The sequence below is a fragment of the Egretta garzetta genome, unplaced genomic scaffold (assembly GCF_000687185.1).
Source record: "Egretta garzetta isolate BGI_Z169 unplaced genomic scaffold, ASM68718v1 scaffold279, whole genome shotgun sequence".
Taxonomy (NCBI): domain Eukaryota; kingdom Metazoa; phylum Chordata; class Aves; order Pelecaniformes; family Ardeidae; genus Egretta; species Egretta garzetta.
In genome coordinates, this window is record NW_009260844.1 from 416,235 (window position 1) to 436,770 (window position 20,536).

The 20,536-nt window shown below is 35.7% G+C and overlaps 1 protein-coding gene across 12 annotated transcripts in view; it reads right to left on the minus strand.

The window, feature by feature from the left end:
• Positions 1-20,536, minus strand: part of PAN3 (poly(A) specific ribonuclease subunit PAN3) — a 78,874-nt gene that overhangs the window by 20,491 nt on the left and 37,847 nt on the right. For 10 of the 12 annotated variants that reach the window (XR_004843084.1, XM_035902546.1, XM_035902550.1 and 7 more), the window contains 7 exons: positions 16,736-16,886; positions 8,345-8,592; positions 7,477-7,581; positions 6,764-6,821; positions 5,464-5,625; positions 5,185-5,301; positions 4,989-5,090 (listed from right to left, as the gene is read on the minus strand). Coding sequence is in view for 11 of the 12 variants with exons in the window: in XM_035902546.1 (XP_035758439.1) it covers positions 4,989-5,090; positions 5,185-5,301; positions 5,464-5,625; positions 6,764-6,821; positions 7,477-7,581; positions 8,345-8,592; positions 16,736-16,886 (943 nt within the window). In the remaining variant the exon portion in view is untranslated. The remainder of the gene's footprint in view (positions 1-4,988; positions 5,091-5,184; positions 5,302-5,463; positions 5,626-6,763; positions 6,822-7,476; positions 7,582-8,344; positions 8,593-16,735; positions 16,887-20,536) is intronic. The other 2 variants (XM_035902545.1, XM_035902548.1) reach the window with 2 other exon arrangements.

Below are 20,536 nucleotides of genomic sequence, written 5' to 3' on the forward strand. Positions count from 1 at the left end.
ATCAGTCTTTTACACTGAGAACTGTGAATTGTTCAGTGTTCACTTAGTGTTCCCGACTTAAAGTACTGAAAGTAAGATAAATGCAGTAGCCTTCATTTCTCCCCCTTCTCCAGGGAAACCTGGGCTTTAGTTTTACATTTCCCAATTTTCAATAAGCGGAATGGTTCTGAACTACTAGTGCAGCACTACATTTTGTAAAAAATCTGAAGGTATTGAACCACTTGAACTTACTTTGAAAAAGTTGCAGCTTTTGGCAAAGGTATTTTAGGATAATTCTTAGTCACATATTTTGTCCTCAACATTACACTGACTTTCAGTATTCATATATACTTTCTCCTCATCACAGTCTAAGTACACAACTTATTCCTTTTTCAATTGAAGAGGTATTTTATGAAAAAGCATTCAGAGATGGGGTATGCAAAAAGTGTGAAGTCCTTTTTTGTGTATTACATACTACTGCTAATGTGTCCAAAGGAACACAAGGTCCAGGAAACTTGCCTATCTTCGTTAGAAAGTTGGGGTTTTTTGCTGAAAAGCAGCATGTGAAGTGCTGAAAACTACTATTAACAGCATGTACACCAACATTTAATCACTCAGAGAGTTTTTAATAAACAGACCAAAGGACATACCAAAGGCATGCTTACCTCTGCCAACCACAAAAATTCATCAGGACAAAGAAAAAAACCTTACTGGCAGCAGTAGATAATTACTGTTAATTTGCCAGGATTTCCTAGCCGATAGTTTTAAAATACATACATTCCAAATGTGGTTTACCATTTTATTGGACTGTTAAGAACAACATTTCAGTACTTTTGTGTTAACTTGCTAATTTAAAGATAACATTATTTCTGCACAGATAAATGCACTAACATGTACTATAAACTGGAGTTGAGAAGGATCAGAAAGGTGGAAGAAAACCAACAAGTTCCAGAATGATAGGCTTAATGTTTAGACACTTTTGACAGAAATAAAAGTGTACTGAGGAAATAGGAGGGATGAGAATCAAACAAAAAGGAGCTTTTCAAATCAATGGAATCCGAGCAGTAATTAACTGAAAAGTTAGGCTCCTGATTTTAAAACTTGTGAAAATTTAGTACAATATGACAGAACAACATTGGATTATCACACTGTACCTCCTGAAGAAAAAGAATATTTCATTGCATACAGAACACAAGCAATAAACTCTATAGAATTCAGAAGCAAAGACATTAGTTTACAGCATGAAAGTAAACATAAGCTGCTTTTTTTTTCCCCCACACTAAATCCCTTCCAAAGCAGTTCTGTAGCAGGGTCTGTAAATAACATGGCAAAAAGAAAAAATCCGAGACTGACCACACTGACACCAGTGACATGCAAGACAGCTATGTAAACCATAATCCTCATCTTTTAACTGTCAAAAGTCTCACGTTGCCAACTTGAGTGTTCAACATAAATAAGGTTGCATACCTGAAATCAAATTCTCTGAGTTCACTGATCAGGTTCACAGTGTTGTGCCTCCTAAAACCTTTAAAAGCAACTGTACTAATCTGGGTCTCATGCTGCAGAGTACCCAACTTCCATCCATTCCCCTGCTTCTCTTGGGAGTCTCCTCTAGGCAGGCAGACGGCCAAGAAACTCTGTGAGGGGATGGAGAAAGGATCCGTGAAGGCAGGCAATTCTGAGAAATCAAGTTATAGGTATGCAATCTTATTTTTCTCTCTTAAATTGCTCCTTCTACTGAGGACCAGACTAGAAAGCAGCAGTTACCAAAAAAGAAAGGCCAAAGCAAAGATGTGCAGAAAGATTTGGCAAAATTGGGGAATTTCAGGTGACTTTTCTCTAATTTATCTAATAAAAAGACTGGAAGAGCAGGTAATGAGAAGCGCCACAGGCAGGAGAGAGTTATCTTCCTTACATACCCCTGTAAGTTCTGCCACAACTGTTCATTTTAATTAAATAATACTTTAGTTTGGCTGAATAAAAATTGGTGTCTTATTTCCAGTTTCAAAGACCATGTCTGCATATAGATAGAAGTTGTAGTAGGTCAAATAAAGGGTCCAGATAGCCCACTAGCCTGTTTCAAAGACACACTAAAATTAGAACAGTAGCTTGCAATAGATACCTGAGCGTATGAACATAAACAAATACAATATTCTACCAGCTTCCAACAATCTGCAGCTCAGAGAACTCCTGAGCTAGAGATAATGTCTTTGAAGTTAACAGTCCTCAAGTATTTCTCCTCCATGAGTAAGCCCACTTTCTCCTTGAACCCAGGCAAATGTCCACAATAATCTGTGTCGAAGTTCCATGACTTAATTATCTTTACATAGGTTTGAATTTGCTACCTGGCTAGTTTAATTTGTCAGTTCCTAGCTCCAGGCTGGAAGAAATAGCAAACCATTATTGCTTATTCATTTTGTATTTATCCCTGATGATTTTTCAGACATCTACCATATTCCAGTCATTTTTAACCTCATCATATTCCTGCCCACCTTCAAAACCATGAAAAGTGCTATTCCACTTTGCTGTTCTTCATGCAGAGTCTGTCCCATACCTTTGATAATCCCTGTCGCCTCTTCTCAGCTTCTTTGGTGTTCTACACCCTTCAAAGTGTGTAAGGAGGACTGCAGCTACAAATATGAGTCTATGATGCACCCACATATTGAATACCATGTCTTCCATTTCATTGTTTACTCTTTTCTTAATAGTCTGCAACAATCCATTTCCTATTTACTGCTATTCAGCAAGAGGACATTATTTCCTTAATCTACTTAACTATAAACCCAGATCTATTATTGAATGGTATCAGCCATGACAGAGGCTTTTTATGTTTAAAGTTAGTTATATGTTCCCTCAATCACATCGGTTTACATTACATCACCAGCTAGATTACTACCAAGAGTCCCAGTCTTGCAAGATCCTTCTGCAATCCATCACAATTGGCCTTTGTTTTTAACAATCCAAATAATTTGGTATTATCAGCAAACTCTGACAGACCATTTTTTATCTTCAGTCCAAATAAGTGAATGTCTTAAGAAATACAACTCCCAGCACATATTATTCTGAGACACCATTGGTGATCTCCCTTCACTGTGAAAACCAACTGTTTGCACTTACTCTGGTTCTTATCTTCTAACCAGTTATTAGCCTAACTTTTATCTCATGGTCAGTTAGTTTCTTTTAGAGACTCTGACGGTCTTCACTGAAAACCCAATATCTTATCTACTGGATCCTCAAAAAACTTCGATAGATTAATGAGGCATGACTGCCCTTTATAGGAGCAAAACTTATTTCTTTTCCAGTGTGACCAAAGAATGTGTCCCAAAGAATTTTATTACAACTTCTACTATTTTACGTAGAACAGACATCATTCTTCTATAATACTCTAGAGAGGTATAAACACATAACAAGGCCTGATTTACATGGAAATTGAAAACCATGGGTGGGAGACACTCAGAAGTCTAGTCCTGCATGTAACAGTCATTAACCTGGCAGTAGGTGTTCCAGGTTTACCCTACCAAATTAGTTTCACATCAGGCTCACCAAATTTGTAATTATTATCCTTTGACTTGCCACAGGATATGACAAGTCAAACTAGGGCTTCCTCTGTCTGAGATATTACCACCAAAACCAATGGTGGAACTCAAGTTCCAACCTCATTTATACCAATCAGCTCAGTGCAAAGTCAGTGGGAGTTATTCGGTATATAAGGGATCAATAAGCCTTTGAATGTTTTCACTCACTACCAATCCATTATACTCTGACCTACCAGATAGCCAAGAAAAGTTTTCGATGTCAACTTTTGAAACAGATTGAATTCACAGCTGAAGGCTCTAATTTCCAAAGGCACAAGAAAGAAGAAACCTTAGCTTCTGCTTCTCTTTAAACACTGGCAGCCTAAAGACATTTAGGGTACATTTACTCTAATAAAATAAACAAGGCCAGGTCATACTCCTCTGGTTGTCCCTACTGCTGGATCTAATTTCAGGGTTGGTCCTGCACTGAGCACGAAGTTGGGCTAAATAAGCTCTGAGGGTATGTTCCTACCCCAAGTCTTTCTGTGATTCCATTCATCTGTGAGCATCTCTCTCCCTCAGCATGGCACTGGGCTCTACTAATAGCTTTGGCCTGTTGTGTTCTGGACAACATCTGGATGCAGTCTGTGGGACTGCATGGGTCACAAACTGGTCCTAACAGGCAGTATGATTGGCAGCATACTGTTTTGGAGGGGAAGAGGCTTTAGCCATATGGACATGAGCTCTGCTGGGCAACTTGCTGAGCCACAAACCATGCTGTGACAGATTTTGTTTATGAATGCAGGCATAGCTCTAGTGACTTTTTTGAAGCCATAGTATAAATCTGAAAAAAAAAAAATCAGGCCTATGATGTGAAGTTCATATCTGAAAAGAGTATGTTACAGGGATTTTTCTTGTTTTAACCAGCACTTTGTATTTCAAAACATTAAATAAAACACTAATTAGTCCTCATAATACTTCATGAGGAAAAAAAATTGTAAGTGGAGGGCACCTCAACAGCAAGCATCAAATTGACATAGCATATGTCTTTTACAATTTTGGAAACATCTCCAATAAGTGTCAGGTGTCACTCAGTGACAGACCTGCAATTAGGATCACAGAGTTCTTGGCTCCAAATCCCATTTCAAACTTATTTCACTGTCAAAGAATTGTAATTCCCTTACAAACTGATGTCAATTTCGCAAATTAACCATAAGTCAAATGTGACCAGAAAAGTAAATTGCTCATTGTTAGACTTTTACCTTAATTTTTATCTCTAGTGATACTTTTCTGTTATTTTAAAAAAAATATAAATATATTCAGAAATTTTACAAATAGAAAGTGAAGACGAGTTCTCTGATCCCGATCAGCTTATGATATGACAGAACTGATTAGCTAAAAAAAATTAAGTTGAAAGACTGTTTCTGACCAGCTATTTACTGCTTAAGTATTAGAAATAGTTTACCAAAGTATTGTATAATGTATTTTCCTTACCCCATTTTCGTTTTGTGAAATAGGCATCAGCACTAGGGTCATTGAAGTGCCTGCTCATCATAGTCTCTCCTCCAGCATGAAAATCATATGCAAACACAAGAGCTTAAAAACAGAAACAGGTGACAATTACTAACTCAAGCATATTTTTTTAAAAAGTGTCAACGCGTCAGTTGGGAAAAAAAACAAAAAAACTTACAATGTTCTCCAAATGCTTTAGTGGTAAACACTTCACGCAAGGTTACTATATTTGAGTGCTGAATTTTTTTCCACATGTCAACCAATACCATGCACTTTGTGTTAACAAGACGAAAACCTAGAAAAGAACAGAAACCATGGCTTTAAAAGTAATGTTCTCGGGGAGAATTTTTTTACTTTAACATTTCTTCTGAAACTACTGAAAAGCAACCAGAATTAAAATATGACTAGAATGCTTAGGAATGCTAGTCCTACTGAGACAACTCCTTTCTTTTCTCACCATGTATCCTCCGAAGGCAATATGGCAGGTCATCTTTACTATTTACAGCTTTATAGCATGACGTAATATACCCAAAGTTGCTTGTTTTCTGTATCCGATTGGGCGGTGGCAGTGGTTCCAAAGGAAAGAGACTGTGGTAGCTGTCCACTTCTGCAGGAACAGCTAAAATCAGTTTATACACAGAAACATGTTAGGTGTCAGTTGACTTTGAGAAAATTATTATAGTAGCAAAGATTAAAATGACTGTCATTAATCCTTTGCACCATCTTTTAGGTGCATGTAAAGTTAAGATTCACTATTTTTGCTTTAATATCAATACATGGGTTCCTGGAAGAGATTCCACAGAGCTAAAATAACTGTCTTCAGAAAAAAATGTTACGCCAAGTAAAATCAACAGAATAGATGCACAGTTCCATCTGCCATTTTCCCATTTGCCTTAAAAATTCACACTTCTGAATGACCTGTCTTTGGAGGGTTTTTTTTTCTGCACAGATTCATAAATAAGCACCAATTTCCATACAGATTTCATACCACTGTTAAGAACCCCATTTTCCTCACAAAAAAGCAAATCTGAATCTTACGTGTTTTAAAATACTGGTTTAGAAAACAGAGAGAGGTGCTGAAGGTTTACAAATCAGATTAAGAGATTACTCTTACAAGAAGAGATACACTTGTACTTCATCTGGATTAGTAAACTAAACTGCATTTTTTCTTACTGTATCATTATCATATTAAACACACATTTGAGAAGGATACTGCAACCAGAAAAGCAATCTGTTTAAATGAAGTCGAACACAGTCAATTGTAAATTCTCCAAAATCCAAATTACAATGAACAGTATATGCTTCTCTTGCCTGACAACTAGTACAAAGCCTTTCCTGATATACCAGCCAATTCACTTTAAAACAAAGTAATTTGCTCGTTTATATACAGCTTTTGAAAATATATGCATCCTTTAAAGGAATACCTAATATGTACAAAGTAATACAACACTGTTCTTCACGAGGCTTCATTGCCTTTAATGATTTTTCTTTTCTCAGCAATTTTAAGTATTCCCAACCATTAAGGGGTTTCAAAACAGAAGAAAATTACAGAAGAAAAAGAGAATAGAAGCAAGAAACAAATTTCATATTTCTGAAATACTTCATATCTGGTTATCCACAGCCCAGGCTGATGATTAAGGCTTCATGAAAAATTAAAAACAGGTGATGTTTTTTGCAAGATGTTGTTAATATTGTTGAATACGCATGGTTTCAGAACAATATGATCAGAATTTAGTTTATAAGAAACACTTACTTACCAGGAATATCAGCCTGATCAACCTGGGCCATAGTTATTAAGTGTCTGTTGATCAGTTCCTGAAGAACAAATTAAGTCAAGCTTTTAACATTATAATTCAGCTCATCATTTTTGATAAGTTAACAGTACACTGTCTTTGAAGTGCCAGCTACTTGTACTAAAATAGGGAGCAGATACAAGTGTCCGTCACAGGGTGGGGGAGAAGACCACTAGCTTGAAAATGTTAATGACAAAATATATAAATTCTTGAAGGAAGGAGCTGCAGAAGACATACTAGGTAGAGCTAGCATTGACAGAAGCACCTACTACAGTAAAGCTGAAATGACTAACAGTCACAGCCAGCCTTCAGACAAGGGCTCATCAACTACCACCTGCATATACTTCCATTTCAGTGAAAGACACTAAAACTGGATAGGATTACGGCTTAAAGAAATGCTGCATAAATGAACTCATGCACACCAAAACAGTACATGAGAAGTAAGAATACATAGCTGAATAGCAAATCATGGCACACAGATTAGATCGCAGTCACATATGTTGTAACCTGCCCCCACCCTCTGTTGTACTCCACACAGTCCAGGACTTGATTTTTTAAATTCTCCACAGGAAGAATTGACTGCACAGATTTTAAGTGGTTATTTCTCTTCTGCTATTAGCAATTTTCTAGCTTTTGCCAAGATACATGGTTGTCCTTGAAAATCTCTATCATCTTACCTGTCTAAGCTCATCTGCCATGAAGAAGGAAGGTGCATTTGCTTTTGGCTGCATATAAGCAACATGAGGTGCAGCTGGATGGTAAATATGGTAGTTTGGAAATACCTGAAAACAAAACATTTTAAGAAGCCGTTTAAAAACCTTAAGGGGAGGGAACGCAAAGACCCTTTTAGTTTGAACTACTGAACTACTAAGTCTTCTTGCACAGTACATGTTACAAATATACTGTCAGATACATTACAATTTCCTTACATGACATTCACTACCAATGATTTCAAGGAGGTGTGTATATCACAGAATGGCAGGGGTTGGAAGGGACCTCTGAAGATCATCCAGTCCAACCCCCCTGCTAAAGCAGGGTCACCCAGAGCAGGTTGCACAGGACATCATCCAGATGGGTTTTGAATATCTCCGAAGAAGGAGACTCCACAACCCCCCTGGGCAGCCTGGTCCAGTGCTCTGTCACCCTCAAAGTAAAGAAGTGTATGTATGCACATAGTTATTTTAACATTATTGTAACTGCCTTTTCCCCTCCACTGTGAACACAGGAGTTATTTAACCTATCAGAAAAAAAAACAGCCTGAATTTTTGATATTTCCTCATTATGTATGTATCCACTGAGCTATACATACAATGCTTTCTTTCTATTGCTGTATAAAAACCCCCAAACTCTACATAGAGGTAAATGAAAATACATAAAGAATTCTCTGGTCCTTAAATCTCAGTGATTTTGGAGAACAATTACAACAATTAAAAGGCAAAATCTTCCTCTAGAATAAGGGTTTCAGAGTGTTAAGAATATCTCTGTAGTATCAACCAATTCAGCATCTGGAAACTCCATACATTTCTGTATCAAAAGCAAACATACCATTCCTGTGAGAGGCGCTGGAGTTGTATCAGTGTAGAAGTAGGTTGTTCCACCCACTGTTTCCTTCTGGATCACCTGGCCAGTAGATGGAGGCTGAGAGACAGCATTAGCAACAGAAGCAGAGGCACTAGTAGGCACCATATAGTTTGCTGGGTTAGGAGTATGACTTCTTCTTCGAGGAGCAGGAGATGTATGAGGAGTTATTTTGGGGGAATGAAGAGGAGAAGATCCTGCTGACAGTGACATTCCTTAAAGAAAGACAAGGAGATATACTTGATCAAATCTGTCATAAAAAAACCCTAGCAATTTGAAAAAAACCAGCCTTCACTACCAGCATTCTGTACCAATAATATTCCGAGCAGGTGAGACAGTTAAGGATTGCTACATCTATATGAAGAGTTAAGAGGTAAAACACTAAGAGCAAGACTGAACAGATACATTTCCCCAGAAATCTTTGCTTAGTTCAGAGAGAAAGGGCTTGGAAACTTACAATCTACACATGAAGAACTGGAGTGAAAGATGTAGTAGTAGTAGAAAGGGGGAGAGGAATCAAATTAATGCTGTGATTAGAAGAGAGTTTATTAAACTGCAAAAAGAGAAATTATTAATGACTATATGAGAAGTGAATGTTTACATAAGTTACATGAGCAGTCAATGGAGTTTGCCAAGCTGTAGCTCACTTCACCCAATTACGTGTGTACCTTTTACTACAACCAACTCCACAGCTATGATATTAGAGCTAAATCTCCAGTAAACACAAATAACCCCCACACAATATGCTATTTTTAATAATTTCAGGGGAGAAATTACCTGTTTTCCTATAATTATTATATTCAAAAGTCATCCTCCAAAAGATTTATTTGATATGTAAAGATAGGTAACTTCTCAGAATATGAAGTCTGTTAGGAATTCATGCTGAGAGTTTCAAATTTATTTGAAATTATCCTACTGACTGGTGTTCAGCCTCCACATTAGACAGGCAACTCAACTGCAACTTGAGAAGCCCAGCTTCTAAACAAAGTGCATCAGTGGGGAAAAGTAACAGCAACTTTTTTGCATACACACTTTCGAGTTACCAAAAACTAGTTTAGTTACTTCAAGAGTCATTGTACGCAGAATTCTCAGATAGGCCTATTTATAAATAAGTTTAGACATGAAAGAAACCTTCCGGGGTGAGGAAGAGATTACCCTTCAGAAAACTCCTAGTATTACTAGTGGAAGATCCTAGATATCTGGGTTAATTACATTATTAGATTAATACAAAGACAAGCATCTACAAAACTTCTTGTTGCTCAGTTCAGATTGGGATGCAATTTCTCTTTTTTAACAGTCAGAATTTTATTAGTCATACTAAATTCTGTTTTTGAAAGGATGTAAGATACACAACCATTACATTTAATGGTCTATGGACAGCTGAGAATTCTTCTCTAATTAAAAATTCAGTTAGTTGGTAAACAGAGCTTATAAATGGAAGTAATTTAAGCAAGTATCTGAGTAACAAAAATAAGAGCAACCTTTTTTTTGCACACACACGTTTTAGCTACCAAAAGCTAGTTTAGTTACTTCAGTCAAGAGTTGTTGTACGCAGTTCTCAACATGCATCATCGGTAATGTGTAGGAGTGTTTTTACAGTCGTGTCTTGTCTCTACAGTAGTCGCATCCCTCCTACATTTACCTTTTTCTTTTTTTGAACAGACCACAAAGCAAATAATTTTAGTGTTAGCAGTTTAATCAGTAGTTGGGGAAAAATTATTTTGAAGCTGTATTGTCCTAATGATATTAACAGAATATTTGTAACCAGTCATTTAGCTCCAATCATTTGCTTTTTTGACATCTCAAAACCTATGCATATTAATTCAGCATAATTATGTCTGTCTTTCTTGAAAAGTGAATAGTTCCAAAAAAAATAAACAAGATTTTTTAAATATAAACCATAAGAAAACCTTACACCTGTCTCATTAGTTTGGTCTCTTCAAACACTTATTCTTTTTATAAAATATTAAAGTATAAAATATAAGAATATGAAAATTACAAAAATATAAAGTCTAGACTTTTCTGGACCAGAACTTTTCTTTATATTAATACATGTGTGTGTGTGTGTACACACACCTTACGGATAAGCAATACTGTGGAATAATTGCTTGCTGATTATTGTATTAACTTAAAATGTTAGTTATAACAGGCACTTCTGAATGTTTACTTTTTAAAGTACTTCTGAATGGTAACATCAGGAGTCCCCTAAAAATCTGTTTACAAACCAACTGTATGACTAAAATGCAACATGTTGTTATAGCCCTGGTTTATGCTACAAAAGAAAGTAAGTTTCCATTAAGGTAAAAGTTGCTTGAGTGACTGACACTTAAATATTTCAATAGCTACTGTAAAGATGGTTACATTTTTTTAAAAAAGACTAAAACACGGATGCATTCTTAACCTGCTGTGGGAAAAGAGCAATTTCAAAGGAAATAATATTTTACTCTTAGAATTTGAAGGATGGCTAACTAAAATGGCCATAAAACTGAAGCAACTCTACAATTTGTGTCTATGATGTTCAAGGGATTCTCTTCATTTAGGGGAAGTTATTGACATGTCCTTTTCACTCCATTCCAATAAAACACAGCATTAACTTAAGTCGTTGCAAGCATGTAATCTCTACCCAGATAGAAATAAACTTCTTTTTTTTTTCTTTTTTTTCCTCCAATAAAACGTTCAACTGTAGGAATCGGGGAAAAAGACACCAACAGTCTTCATATATAGTAATGAAAAATTAACTGAAGACTTCTCCACTTTAAAGTAAAAACTGTATGTACAGGAAACAGCATACTGTAAATCTTATCTTCAAAATGAAAGTGATGACTTGCAACCTCACTAAAATTATATTGCGACCTTCTACTAAAAGTTCCCCAGAAAAAAAATAGAAAATCTACCACTAGCAATTGTTACTGAGATACTTTCAAACAATTTCCACTGTAAGATTTAATTTAAAAAAAAAAAAAATCTATGCCTGCTGAAGAACAGTTGCAAATATAAACCCTTAATGTGTTTGCCTGCAGTATTAATGCAAGATTGAAAGAAAAGGAAGACAGAGTTACATAAATCCTTTCAAATGCCCTTCCAGCCTCAGTTAGGTCTGATTTTGGAAGGACATTGACAGTTCTGGGGTACAGAACATACAGGCTTCTCGTTTGCCAATAGACATAGTAAGTTCAAGATATGAAAGAAGCTTGACTACAGTTTGGTTTTATAGTACTAGAACAGTATACTCCAAGTTATAAGACATTTGCTGCTAGTGCCATGGTGGGTACTGACAGGCTGAGGCAGCAAATATTCAAGGTCATCAGACACCTGCATTAAATTCTGCAGAGTCTAAATAGTTAAGTATTAATTATTAGAAGTTCAGTATCACATAAAAAGGAAAAAGCTTTTAATACAGTGAAACTGATGCATAGCCAAGTACTTACAGAAGCAAATAACTGGGTGCACAAACTCAGGCAGATCTCACCAACTTCATTAGTATTTCAACCACTTAAAACCTTACTAATATTAATATCTAACTACCAAAAAATAGAATTAAGAGGAAAATAAAGGAAAATGGCTGTATTAAAAGGTGAACATATATTCCTACTGACTCATACTGAAGGAAAAATATGGTATTGAACATATGATGGTAACAATGTGGTGAATATGGTACCACCCCTCACAGAATTGGACATACTGTTTTCAATAGCACAATTTAAATAAACACTCACTTAATGGCCTAATAAATAAACAGGGTTTGAATAATCTAATTATGAGTTATTTATATATATATATTTAATCATATCAGTGAGCCTGACCAAAAAAAAACCAAACCCACAACATTTTTAAGCTTTCCTTATAAGACAGTTTAGTGTTCCCCTATATTAAAATGTTCTAAGACAAACACCAAAAAGCCTGCTTCAAATTGTCCTTCCTGAGATTTATCTACTAGTAAAGGTGGCTCTCCATTCCTTGTCTCAGTGAATCTTAATACCCTTCATGAAGAAGTCAAATACTAACTTGAAAGGTAAAATGCAAGGAGAAAGGGCTTCTTTCACTTCACAATTATTTACATCTGAAAAACGGTGTCATGGCATACAGCTGCCGTGGTATCATACCAACATGGAAATGGTTGTGAGATTTGAAGATCTTTTCACAATATTTACAGTGACTGCACAGGCTGCCTACACATACCTGGAGCTCTTGCTGCTATTCTCATTTTAGGTAGAGAAAGAGGTCGTATTTACATATCCCTCTATTACTATATTTTCACTTCTTGCATTGTTTTTTATTTTTGAAGTTTCGTTATGACTGAGGAAAAGGAAGCGGTAGACTTTGAAATTCATTTGAGACAGTGCTCAAAGATATTTTATGAGATTAACACTTCTAATAAAGCTTTGTAGCATACCATGTATTTGAATTAAGAGCCAAGTTGTGTTTTGAATCTGAGAATACATACAGATAAACAGGATCAAAGAAAGGGCATCAAGCGTAAACTTTCATTAAGGACTCAGAGTTTACAGGTTTTTGGATTCAGTGGAAGTTTACAGCTTATGAAGCAGGCTTTCATTAAGCTCATGTGTATACAAAAATCAGCTGGCCTACAAAAATAATTTTTAAAAAACAGAGGAATCCAATAAATGTTCTACACATACTTTCTTACTTTTGCCTATAAATGTACTCATCTACAACCATATACCTATACTTCTAAGGCTCAAAACACATTCAGAGGTCAAAAATTAAGCATTTACCATTTCATTGCTATAATGTTTTGTACTTTAGAAATACTCTAGATCACTAGGTACATTTTGAGGAATGACTAAACAAAGTAAATAATAAAACCAGACTATTTCAATAACTTCTTTCAAGCAGCATCCTTAAATTCACTGTATATTTTGTTTTATCATAAGCACTCTATCAGGTCATTAGCATTACAGCTGAGTATTTCCAAGTTAATCAAATCTGCTTAATTCCCTAAACAACATCAGAGTCGTAAGTTCTTTCTCCTCAATTTTATTTGGGATAAAACTAACTTTACGATCTCTTTGCCTTCTTCCTCTCGTATTATTCTGGCAAGACTGTGGAACTTTCTCAGCAGAATGGCTGCACCATCATTGATACGGGAGGTCGGAACAAGCTCTCAGTGCCTTAGGCCACTCAAACCACCTCAGCTGAAAGTGGTCCGTTAGCAGCTGAGGTCACAAGCTCCGAGAACTACACTCTCGTAGCCCGTCATGAATGGAGATGTGTCAACGGGACACAAGTACATCACCTTCGTGCTCCTGGCTCCTAAGCCTGCAGGTTCAGCCTGGCAGCACAAACGGAATCTCTTACATTCTGCGTAAGTTCAGAGCCTATCTTGGACTAAATATAGAAGCAACAGCAATTTGCTGTCCCATCGATGACAAAGGCATCGCTCTTTAGCTATAACCTAGCTTAAGCAAACCCAAGCCAGACAAAGATTTTCTCTGCTGGGGGCTATAAATCTGTTCTCTCTCCAGTTTAACACAGCCATGATGTCTTATCACTTCGATGACATTAATTAATTTTTCATATGTTTTGCTGCATATTTTAATGGCATTACTAGTCTGAAACCACTGCACAGAACTGGATAAGCTAAACTTGTTAGCAGAAGTACTACTTGAAGATTGTCAATGACTCACTAAATTTCCCATACAAATGATAAACAGGATGTGTTTGCTAGCAAGGGAACGGAAGGAGCAAAACCAGGATATTATCCAGGGGAGCTTAAGGAAAGAAGGTTTGGAGAGGGTAAAGGAGATCTGTTCAAAGCTCTTCAATAGGACAATTTTCTCCAGCTATTTGTGTAAGTTTCACTTTATCTCACTATGTTTTCATATTGTTAAAGGCTACCGAGATGAAGACTGACTCTGTGTTGAGATTATGCTAGAAAGCACTTATCTAAGTAAACACACGTGAGAGTAGGAGTAACCTTCTTCCACACTACACCCTAACAGATATGTCAAGTGTGGATACAAGAAATTATCTATTGAAGTAAGTTAGGTTTCAGCTGTCATTTTTCCCAGTATTTCTGCTGTACTGGTGGAACAAATATTTTCCAGGGACAATCGATTTTGTGAACAGTTGTTGTAGAAATACTAGATGTCAAAAGTAGTTTTGATTTACACCTACCTTTAGGGAAATCTCAGAAATTAGAGATGTGAAAGGACTTTTTCCATCCTCAAGAAGGAAACCAAAGGATTGTTCTCATCATTTACCTATTTTGTCATGGGTGAATTAAACTACAGAACTTTCAACAAATTATTCCTTATTTCTTAAGAAAGGTTCATTCCCTCCAGTACCCTGTAAGCTACTATAAGCAATCTTAACCTCGTGCAAATGCTTAAGTCTTACACATTTCCTGAAAGTTATTCTACTGGAAAACATATACCATTTAACTGGAAGGAGACTTTTCTTGATTTAAAGGAAAATGATTACAAACTCTTTACATGGGTTTCACTTGAATTTGTTTTCACTTATTGAAAGCTAACAGATCCTAACAATATTTTTAATGACAATTTCAGAACATATTTAAATCTTTTTTTATTCTGTTATCTAGCATGACCTAAATGGTGAAGTTTCCCCACACTGCTTTCTTATTTAAGAGACTAATCTTTTAGAAAGAGCACCTCCTAACTCACCCTAAGTAACAGAAGTTTTTGTGGTTGTATACTATTGACAACCAAACCATTTAAATAAAAGTAAGTGTCTATGAGTATTATTTACACAGGACATTTAGGTTCAGAGAATTCTGCGCTCAGTGTAGAGAAAGAAGCTTCTAGGGAAATTAAGAGCACCTAATCCAGATCCCGACTCTGAACTATATGCTCTCTTTAATTATACAGGAAGAGCAGGGAAACAAGCCAACTTTGCCCGAAGTTAGCTCCTGTGAATACTTCCCCATCCCTCTCATCCATAAACAATAGTATTTGAACCGAGATAGTTTTCAGCATTGGCATCTGCTAGGAGCTCAAATTGTTGTACGAACTTCTTTCATCAACAGTGTTACTTATCCTTTCAAGTATTACTTACAGATAGTAAAGAAATTGGACTGTGAAGGATCCCTCTGAGACCCCACTGGACACTTTCCAAAAGTAGATCATTTTACTGTATTTTATTTAATCCTTTATACACTTTTCAATCCAGGTGACAAGGCTGAGAGGCATATAAACACAACAGTTTTCCAATAAGACTGTACAGCACAATATAGTATGAATCAGACACAGTACTGCAACATGTTCATTTGGTCAGCAGAAGCAACAATCACTTTCCGAGCCTGTTCCAATGGTTATAACACATGAACTAAGTGCTGGCTTCTTTCACGTTGATGCTGAGATTTATCCCCTGGCATCAGGAAAGACTGAAATTCACTTTAATAGATGGTAATTGCCAATACTGGCTTAAAAACCCAAACATTTACAATATTTGCCTCTCTGCGTTTCGGCAGCTACTTAATGCTGCTTCTTGTTCTTTGCAAGAGATTGCTGAAGGTTTAAGTACATACAGAAACCTGCTAAAGGATCTGTGATGTGTAATATTCAGATCTGCTGATAGCTGTATCTTAAAACTATTTCATTAAAAAAATATTAGAATTTATTTTTTAAGATCAGGAGTCCAAGAGATGCATCTTTAAAATCAGATCTTGAACTTTTTAAGTGTAAAAAAAAAAAATCTTGTCACTCAGAATTGTATGACTGCATGGAATACATTTCACTAAGAGTTTTAAACATGGGAAATTATCATAAATTGGTCTTAAAAGTGAGATTACATATGACATACAATAACAATTAACACTACTTTGCAAGGCAAATTATTTTAAAATAAGTTTCTACGCTACTTTTTGTTTTTCATCAAGATTTAAGGCCTCATATATACTCATTAACATTGAGAATAATTACTTCTAGATTACATACCCTAGAAACAAATCTAAAGAGCAAATCAATGTGTGGTAATCAGAGCACATGGCCATTGTAGACTGCAGTGCATTTCTAGACTAGGGGTAGTTTAAATCATCTTCAGGTACTGCTCCAGCAAGGACCACATAAAGCACAGTATGTGACAACTCAGCACCCCTTTTCCCCAAAAAGAGCAGAATAAAAGTTAGGCTGAGTTAATTTCAGTGCTGCTGTGGCTGAACAGATTCACATTCTGCACTGTGATTTCCATACTACTGGAAGATAAATCCCAAGTTCCTGCACTTTTATATGCTTGAAGACGGTCTTAAAATTAAGAGCTAAAGCAGGAGATGGCTACATTTATACCAGATAAACCTGATCACTGTCTATTCAGGGTTATGTCTGACATGAAGTTAAAAGAAGCAACTGGTACTGCAAATCATTACTCTTAACTTACCTGGTGCTAGCCCAGCAGTGGCAGGACTTCCCATGGAGGGGTGAGAGAACAAGGCTTGAGAGAAGGCAGACATACTTGACTGGGATACATTACTCAGCCTGGAGGTTGATCCTCCTTTAGGAATAAACTCACTTGCAGAAGGATTTGGTGTCTGTTTAAAAACAAACGTAAATTAAATGTTTATTTTAAATGTGAAGAGATGGACGGTGCCTATTTAGTAGAAAATACTTCCTAGGCAAGCCTACCGAGTGCAGGGAATATTTTTAAGTTACATATAGCTTGCTGACAAGAACAGCAGATACTAGAAGCTGGTCTGCACGAACAAATTTAAATGCATTTCTAGCTTACATCTGAAGTAGCATTAGCAAGCTTTCCACATGAATAGATGATGTATGAGTTCATACAAACACTTTGCAAAGGCTTTCCATAAGCATTACATTATAAAGTTGGAGAACAGATTTGACACTGAGAAAGCCTTGTCACTGCTGCACAGACTGTTCCTACGTGACTTTAGAGATTTCATCTCAACCTAAGCAGCAGTTTCAAATGAAGTAAATGATTCCTACTAAAGAAGTCATCCCTGCCTCTATTTTAAATAGGCCTATATATTCCTTTTTTGTGAAGTTAACTTCTGTTTTAATTACCTATGCCTTTTATGTAGCACCTTTAATAATGAGGTTTAATTTGGTACCACAGAAACAAACAGCAGCAGAGCAACCATCAAACATTCAGTATTTCCTAGTACATAAAACATATCACACAACCATTCCATTAAAATCTGTGCACAGTGTTTTGTAGTTTGGGGGGGCTGTTTGTTTTGGAGTGAGTTTTTTGTTTTGGGGTAGGGAGGGTTAGAAAAAGAAAACCCTAATTAGAGCTTAAAAGGCAAAAAGCTTATTATTGGACAGACAATTACAAAAGACATTAGATGAAGAAAAAAGAAATTAAGACAAGAAATAAAACCAATTATTACATGAACACACTAAAAAGCTTCAAGATTATTAACTGTCAAAGTTAAGTTTATTAAGTAATTTTCAGAGTACCTCTCAAAAGCATCTAAACAAAAGAGGTAAAATGAGAATACAGTAACAACTCCCAATAGACAAAGGATATTAAGATAATCCGTAACGTTCTTTTAAAGCAAACTACATTTGATCACTTTGGGTTTTGGCAGTTCTAAAATGACAAAATATATCAACTGTTAGTTAAATTGCCAATATTGATTTTTACCAACATGAATAAAGTGGCATCAGAGAACTTAATTTATTGCCAAATTAGAAAAGAAGCAGGATCACAAAACACTAATTTAGACAGTGAAGTATTTGAAAAGTATTTTTTCTGTTAATTTGGTTTTAATATCTTTATTTGAATACTTCAGCCAAATATCATAGTATTAATGTATTTCAAAGCACTGGAAAAGAGAGAGGATTCTAAAAGCTGTAAAATAATAGGGGATGCACAGGTTCAAAAGCAAATAGTAAGATAATTCCACCTTTAATCACACTAAATTTTAACTGCTAACCACCTTACGCTGTTACGTATTAGTCATTCTATATGCGCATGTCTCTGAATATTCAAAGAACAGCTATCATCAAATATGTAGACTGGTGAAATAAAACACTTAGATTACATGGGTAAAAAGTTCGTAAGAATCTTAGAATTCTCCAATCACATTTAGTTAAGGAAAACTTGCTCAGGCATACACTAATACAGCAAATCAAATGGTAAGTTGCATTATACAGACTGAAAACAAATAACTGATACATTTAAACTCAAAAGGTAATATTCCAGACATATCTGAATTTTAGGTACAGGAATAACTAAGAGAATAGTGTTCCTCTAGATAAAATGTGGCATGCAGCAATTCAGTCAAATCTGAACTGAAACTGGAGAAAGTGGTAGAGGTGGTAAAGGACCACGTAGAATTTGTCCGAATAGTGATACAGCTGAAAAGCCATCATTAACCAAAACAACTGGGAAAGCAAGGGACATCTTGTTAAAACCACATAATTTCAAAGAACTACATGAGATCCACGTTTTTCCACTGCTAAAACTAGCCATGACACATCCACAGATCTACCACACCTAAATACTGTGTCGAGTAGGTAACAAGGGCAGGACACAGCAAAAAAATTTACAAACGGCAGTGGCTCAAGCCTGATGGAAATTCAGTTTTCATTCCATTTTTTGTCATCACAATTCAGGATCAGAATCAAAGCCTGATAACATTAAGTTGTTTCTATATAACTTTGATGAAAGCATTTTATATGAGTAAACAGCTTTTGATTTGCACAGCTAGACCCTTTACTATAAAAGCATGGTTTACTTCTCCGTGATGTTACAAACATGGAGATGTAATCCAAGACTTTCCCTGTTGGTAAAAAAAGCGATTTAAACTTTGATTTCAATTTTAAAAGGTGCTTCCACATTCAATCTGTTTTCTAAATACAGAAAAATACCGAAGCTCCACAGCCACCAGCCAGAATAAACTAATCATAAACTACTAGAACAAAATTTAATAATTCGTGGTCAAAAATAGTTAATACTTTGTCAGAAAATTTGAAGCTTAAGCACCAGGCCACATTTAAATAGGTTACATCTATGCGAAGCTGCATTTCTTAAAGTGTTTCCAAAAGCACACAAGTTTTCATCAGAAATGAAATACTGATTTTTCTGCGACCGCACTTCCATAGCATGTAACCTAGAATAAGTCATTAGACTAGCCTAAGTGAGGGTATGGAATATCACTATTAGTTCTTTAATAGTTAATCTTTTCATTATTTTTCAAACTTTGTAAACAGCCTATTCTGCATCGGTGGGCATGTAAATATGCCAAAAATTAGGAAGCCACATTCTTAATGGCCAATGATACAAAAAATTATGTTCTTGGCCTGAAAAAATATCCTACTTTCAGTCTGGCAACTCATAATACAACATGTTAATTTTACATTTGGATCAATGGTATTCTTGAAAATCTGTCTAGAAGGGGACTATGCTTTAAAATCCTACAGGGCATTTTTATAGTTCTTCTGTTAGAACCTTACCAAACATTCCAAAATGAAGTTGAATAAAAAAAATTAAATTTTCATAAGAATGAAAATAATCTGTATCTAACTAGTGAAAAACATTTTCTTCATTCTGTATTATGTTTACATTTCCCACGAGCACAGCTTTAAAACAAATTTCACTTAATTAGTCACTAATTACTCATCTCAGAGTAGGGTAACTTACTCATGCTAGACCAGGCTTAAAGTTTTAAGTCTGAGTAAATCAGATTAGCAAAAATTGTAGAGAAAAGAGGTATAGAAGACTTTTATTAAACTTTGGGAGTAATTAAAAGAATGGAGATGCAAGAAATACTTAGAGGACATGTAATGAATTATTCAATACTGTGATGTTAAAGACAAAAGCAGTGAATGCACTTTCTAAAGCCCAAACAAGAAACACAAAGCCCGATAGCACTGTCTGCACTATGCAACAAAAGAAAGACTGTATTTTCAGTTTCAAATGCAAATGTCCTATAAAAAGGCACATAAAAAATTATTTCAAAACATTAATTAACAAGCTTGAAACAAACAGCATTAAACAGAAACAAGTACAGCTGTGTCAGCTATGTTAAATTTTTCTAGCAACCCACCTAAAGTAACTTACAATTCATACATCTACTAAAATTACAACCACTCATTTTTCTTCTCAACCTCGCCAGTTTAAATCTCATCTCCCTTCTTGCAGCACATTCATAAAAATACTGTCAAACTAAAGCAGATAAGCAACTTACCTAGGCACTATCAGAATTAATAT